We start from the raw sequence: 6,000 nt of genomic DNA on the forward strand, positions 1-6,000 counted from the left end.
TTTCTAATAATTGAAAATTGAATGAAACTTTTAAAAGGAAAAATTTTATAATTATTATCTCCTTGTGAGATGTACGTTAATATATGCACTGTGAGGTGTTTGTACGCCTGTGTGTATCAAGAATATGGGGCTTAGCTCTAATTATTAATAACACGCACAAGCCCTATATATAAAACTGACACCTGTGAGAGACTGATTAACATCAATTGTCAATCATATTTAAGTCAATTACATCATGGACCAAAAGTATCCTTTCCACCACCCCCTTAGCTACACCACTGAACAGAAGGTAACAACTTAATCACTCACTGGCAAACAAACTGGACTTGATCTTGGCACAAAACTTTTCTGCCACAGCTTTGTTCTGCACATGAGTCTCACAGGGGCGTGATTCCTCTGCCTGAGCTTGGTTCTCACATCGCTGCAAAAGAAAAAAAGTTCACTCTTTGATGTAGAGATAAAACCAGCAGGGAATATGTGATGACCTTAGTAATAAGAAGTGTTGGATTCTTTATAGAAGCAATTTTGTCTTGGTATTAGTGAAGTGTTTGTGCACAAACACAATCTTTGGTCTTCTCTAACCTAACCTAAACCTAAACTAACTCTATTTCTTAATATCTACCCGCTGTTGATCTCATTCTTACCCGTAACTCTTCTGGGAATTACAAGACATTAGTAAAATAACTTAACACAAATTAACATAGGCCTACTGATTCTACCTCAGAAGTCTTCCACTTATTGGCGAAGGCGATGGCGTTCTGCTCAATGTCACCCTGGGGAGTGAGGAAGTCATCTCGCTGGTTGTCTGTGAAGGTTCCGCAAAGTCCAGCAGTCTCGCCTCGGAAGTCTGCTGGCGCGTCGACATATACTCTGGTCTGGCCGTCCCACCACACGTCCAGGCCGTTGCTCAACTCCACTGTGTATCATAAAGTCAGTCACTACTTGTGTGTGATGCGATAAATGTGTTGTGCTTGCGGCCAGTCCCAATAGGGCAGAGACTGTAGAGTTGAGTGTTGTGACCAGCTGATTGGTTAAATGAGAACAGTCTCGAACAATATGAAGCTTTCTCTCTCTCTCTCTCTCTCTCTCTCATGATATGTAGTGAAAATAATGTAGAAAAAGTGTCGAGAGTAAATGCAATTTGGTATAATTTATCTTCAAACATCAATATTACCTACGTATAAAGTCTCGTGGTTCCCTGATATTTTTTTTTTTTTCCTACAGCCAGATGATTTTTATTTACTTTTCATCTTGTATTTTTTTCATTTATTATTATTCTGAATCGGTAGTCAAGAAAAGTCAAATATGTTACAAGAAAATGTGTGTGTGTGTGTGTGTGTGTGTGTGTGTAAGGAACACTGGTAAGGGGCAACATTTGGGGTCTAAACATGAAAGGAAAAACTTGAACCTTGCGACCCAAACACTTGCTTTACTGTTTCAATGAGTCGCTTTCAGCCTGTGTTGGTGTTTTCACTTGAGGAAGATGATGGAGATTTGGCAATCTCTCTCTCTCTCTCTCTCTCTCCACACACACGCGTTACCGTCTTGGGAGAGAGTGTTTTCTTCACACGGTTTTCCTTTCCCATGCGTGTGTTCCATACTGTCATTTTCCCTCACCGCCCCTTCCTTCCTCTCCTTCTCCCTCCCTGCCTCCCTCCTTCCCATTCCACTCTCTTCATTCTTACCGCAGGAAAGATCTCATTCTCTCATTCCTAGTTTCAAAACCTTCTATTACACCTTCACTCTTTTCTCTTCCTCATCGTGTTATAATAAATCCCCTATATGCGTTTCCATCTTCCCGTCTTGCCGTCCTACCTCTCCGCCACCTCGCTTCCTCACACTCACCCATTCCTTCCGCGGCACGCTCTCATTCTCTCTCTCCTTCCCTCACTATCTACCTATTTCGTATTTACCCTCCCACTCTTCCTCTCCGTAGGTGTATATAGTAGTCTCAGTATTTCTTCTCTCTCATTTCTCCTCCCATAATGTTTTCCACTGTCATAACTGAATAGTTGTAATTAGTTTAATAATAATAACCGTCCTTTCTTTTTTTTACGCATAGCTACTCTCTCTCTCTCTCTCTCTCTCTCTCTCTCTCTCTCTCTCTCTCTCTCTCTCTCTCTCTCTCTCTCTCCACTTTTTGAATGGCATGTGGAGTTTATAAAATCTTCCTTTTATCCTCCCTCCCTTTACGTATTTCCTTCCCTCTCTGTCTTTCTTTGCATTTCCTCCAAGTCGTCGCTGAGATATCCTGCCTCTCCTAATTGCACTTATTGTTCCTCCTTCTTATTCCTTATGACACAGAAATCCATATTCTAAAACGCTAGGGGCTATTTTCAAAGGCCATAGGGATAGATGATCAGCCAGGTTCTCAAATTTTGGTGAGAGAGGCATTTATTTCTTCCGTAATCGCTATTTTTTCAAGGCTGATGAGATGATTAGCCGAGATTTCATGGGTGTTCTTCTTATCGATCATATAGAATCTTATTAATCTATTACTAGAATCACGGAGACACCACTGAAACCATCTGTCGTTTCCTTAAAAGCCTGTTGAAAGGAGTGGAGGTAAGACAGTCATATGTTTAATTAAGAACACGGGTCAAAGAGCAAAGCGATTTAAAGAGAAAAATAATGAAGAAACATGAACCGTAATGCTCTTTTATTTCCTTGTTCCTCTTACTAAGACCAACATTTAGAACCGCTTCTACATGGAGTTACACGTAGTTTTAGATATGATTCTAGAGACAGGTTAACAAGATTTCTACAGTACTAATACGATAAATACTCACGAGAACCAGTTTAATTATCCCTGTGGCCTTTAACGCGTTTCCATATCTATTCCGCTTACTATTTGGTGATTTCATATACGTAGCTTAAGAGACTTATGTGGGGGATTGAAATAGTGAAGACTCAGGCCATCAATCTTCTGACCTCCATAGACCCTTCCTAATGTCAATAAAATGGTCTAATCGTACACAAATTTCATAGTAAAAATGCATCCCAGTACTGAAGAGGAAAGCGTTACTGAAGAATGGGCTTTAAAGTCTCCTCACCCATGATGAAAAGACTGGAGGCTCTCTTGATGTAGACTCCGTTCACCCACGCTGGCAGGTCCTTCAGCTCCACGCCATTCACCGTCACCTCCCCCTTCTGCTTCAAACGGATCACGGTGCCGTCCACGCGCACGGTGACGGACTTGGTGCAGGACGGGAACTGACCCATGATGGAGGCAGGGAAGTTCATATCCTGTATAAGGAGAGTACGGAGGTGTGGTGAGACTGGTAGTAGTAGTATAGAAGTAGTAGTAGTAGTAGTAGTAGTAGTAGTAGTACCATAGTGTTATTGATATTATTACATACATGAACTATGAATTAATAAATAGAAGAATTCTGAAAATTCCCAAAACAAGGAGGAGGAGAAGAATAAGGACGAGGAAAAAGAGGAGAAAGACAAAAAGGAGGAGGAGGAGGAGGAGGAGGAGGAGGAGGAGGAGGAGGAGGAGGAGGAAAAGGAGAAAGAGAAAGAGAAAGAGGAGGAAGAGGAAGAGGTAGTGGTGGAAAATGAAACGAAAAGGTAGAGGAGAAGGAGGAAGTAAACACCGAGAGAGGAAGAAAAGAGGGAGGAAAAGCGTCACATGGCGGTGTGTGTGCGGGAGGGCGGGGGAGAGAAAATGAAGAAGTGAGTGTGAGAAGGAAAGAAAAAGTGAGGATAATGATGATGGCGACAATTACGCCTTCAACTCCACCAGAAAATGTCGCGGGGACTAAGAAAGGCGGGGGAAAAAAAGAGAAAGCTTTAATGTTGCCTGTACTTCCTGCACCCGCCATAGAGAGAGAGAGAGAGAGAGAGAGAGAGAGAGAGAGAGAGAGAGAGGAGGTTTACTAACAAAAACAAGAAAAGTCACCCTCAGTAAGCGAAATGTACACACGCAGACACACGGACATTCTCCAACACAAAGCCTGACAAAGCACAACAAAGGCAGGCGAGGAGAGAAAGGAAGGCGGACAGGTATATAGACAATGCTAATTAAGGATGGGAAAGACAGATGAGACGGAAATCCCTTAAACTTGAAGAATCACATCTAAGAATATAATAAAAAAGAAACAGTTATATTGGATGTATAATGATTGTTGTTGTTGCTGTTGTTGTTGCTATCATTATTATCATCGTAGTGAAAAAGAAGAACGGTATTGAAGGGGGAAAAAGAAGGGAAGGAGAGAAAAGAAAGAAAAGAAAAGGGACAATATTAATAACGAATAAACACGATGATAATACTAGACTAACAATAAGAATTTCTTACTTATTGTTTGGGAAATATTTCTTTTTTTTTTTCTTATAATGATCGTTTAAAGTTTCGGAGCTCTTTTCTTTCAAATATTTCGTAGTTCTTTTGTTTTTATATCTAGCAGAAAGAAAGAGATGGAGAGCACTGCCAAACGAGAAAAAAAAATGTGTCCAGTGAGAAAAGTCTTTGAAAATATTGCCTGCGAAATTAAATAAAAATAATGATAAAGGAAGCGAAAAGAAAGAATGATCTATTTTCTTAATGAATTGTCTTGAGATAAAAAAGATTACTTTCATTAAAAGCCAAAATGTACTGACCCATAAGGTGAGGCCGATAATCCCTACAATGTTTCCATATATCACTCAGTACTTCAAAGAAAACAGAGTAACAGTTCTTTGTTAAATGAAAAACAGTGATATATGGCAATGTCGTGGGGATTATCGGTCTCATCTTATGGGTCAGTACGATTTGGTTTTGCTATAGTATAAATTCATCGGTTTATCTACCTCTCTGTGGGTGTAGACAGTAGAAAGTTGCTACTGTTATTAACATCATTATTACCACGCTACTCAAGCACTGAACTATGTGTCGGAAAAGAAAGTAAGAGCAAGCAAGTAAAAGCAAGATGGTAGCTGTTATGTTCCTGCATGACGCGTGTTCGTAATGCGAGGGGTGCTCGCTGCATGAACTGACTGACTTCTCTTTTAACCCCAAGCTTCAGTACTGGGATACATTTTTACCATGTGTTTTGGGTTTGATCAGACGGTTTTATTGACATTAGGAAAGGTCTATGGAGGTCAAAAGATTAATGGCCACAGTCTCCACTATTTCAATCTGCATATGAGTTTCTGAAACTGTATAAAATTGCCAAATAGTAACCAGAATGAATAAGGAAGCGCGTTTTGGTACTGAAGGGATTAATGACTCGTTTGTTATCTTGAAAACTTTATCTTCTTACGATAACTGTATTCAAAAGCAACATATTCGTCTCCAGTTCTTCAGAATACAGAAGCCTTATCAAAGTATATTAGAATCATTAAAACACTCTTCAATACGTTAATTACTTCCCCTCCCCCTTGCTATCTTGGAAACCTCATTTCCTCATTTCCTTACGATAACTGTATTCAAAAGCAACATATTCGTCTCCAGTTCTTGAGGATACGGAAGTGTTATCAAAGTATATTAGAATCATGAAAACACTCTTGAATACACTAATAATTCCCCCTCTCCTTCCTCACTATACCGCTTCATACATAGGTACGTAACTGAGATGAGACGCTGGAACATTTTTTATAGTGTTACAGAGTTTATACCTTTATGGCGTGTGATTCCCACAAAGTAATCGTAGTGTCACCGTAGTAAATTAAACGGTCTCATCTCTATCTTCACGGACGCCTCACCCAACCCACATCCCCACACACACGCACACACGCACTCACACATATCATGCATCGCTTCGCACTTTCCTCTCATCTCTCCCTCCACCTCGCTCCGTGCCTCCGCCCCACCTTAGTCAACCATTCACCTTGTACTCTCTGCTCTCCAATCTCGACGTAGTACATTGTTCAACCGAAACTTAGCCAACACCTGCCTTCCTCCCTCTCCGCCTCCCCCTCCTCCGCCTCCTCCTCCTCCACCTCCTCCTCCTCTTTTTCTCTCCTCTTTCTCCTCTAACTTCACTTCATTTTCATCCTTCTCCTTTTCTTTCCTCTTTG

The 6,000-nt window shown here is 40.8% G+C and overlaps 1 protein-coding gene across 1 annotated transcript in view; it reads right to left on the reverse strand.

Moving 5' to 3' along the window:
* Positions 1 to 6,000, reverse strand: part of LOC123514067 — a 94,095-nt gene that overhangs the window by 55,103 nt on the left and 32,992 nt on the right. The window contains exons 18-20 of the mRNA XM_045271663.1: positions 3,054 to 3,246; positions 720 to 916; positions 310 to 421 (exon numbers count right to left, since the gene is read on the reverse strand). Of these exons, the coding sequence (XP_045127598.1) occupies positions 310 to 421; positions 720 to 916; positions 3,054 to 3,246 (502 nt within the window). The remainder of the gene's footprint in view (positions 1 to 309; positions 422 to 719; positions 917 to 3,053; positions 3,247 to 6,000) is intronic.

Source organism: Portunus trituberculatus, chromosome 37, assembly GCF_017591435.1.
Source record: "Portunus trituberculatus isolate SZX2019 chromosome 37, ASM1759143v1, whole genome shotgun sequence".
NCBI classification, from domain to species: Eukaryota; Metazoa; Arthropoda; class Malacostraca; order Decapoda; family Portunidae; genus Portunus; species Portunus trituberculatus.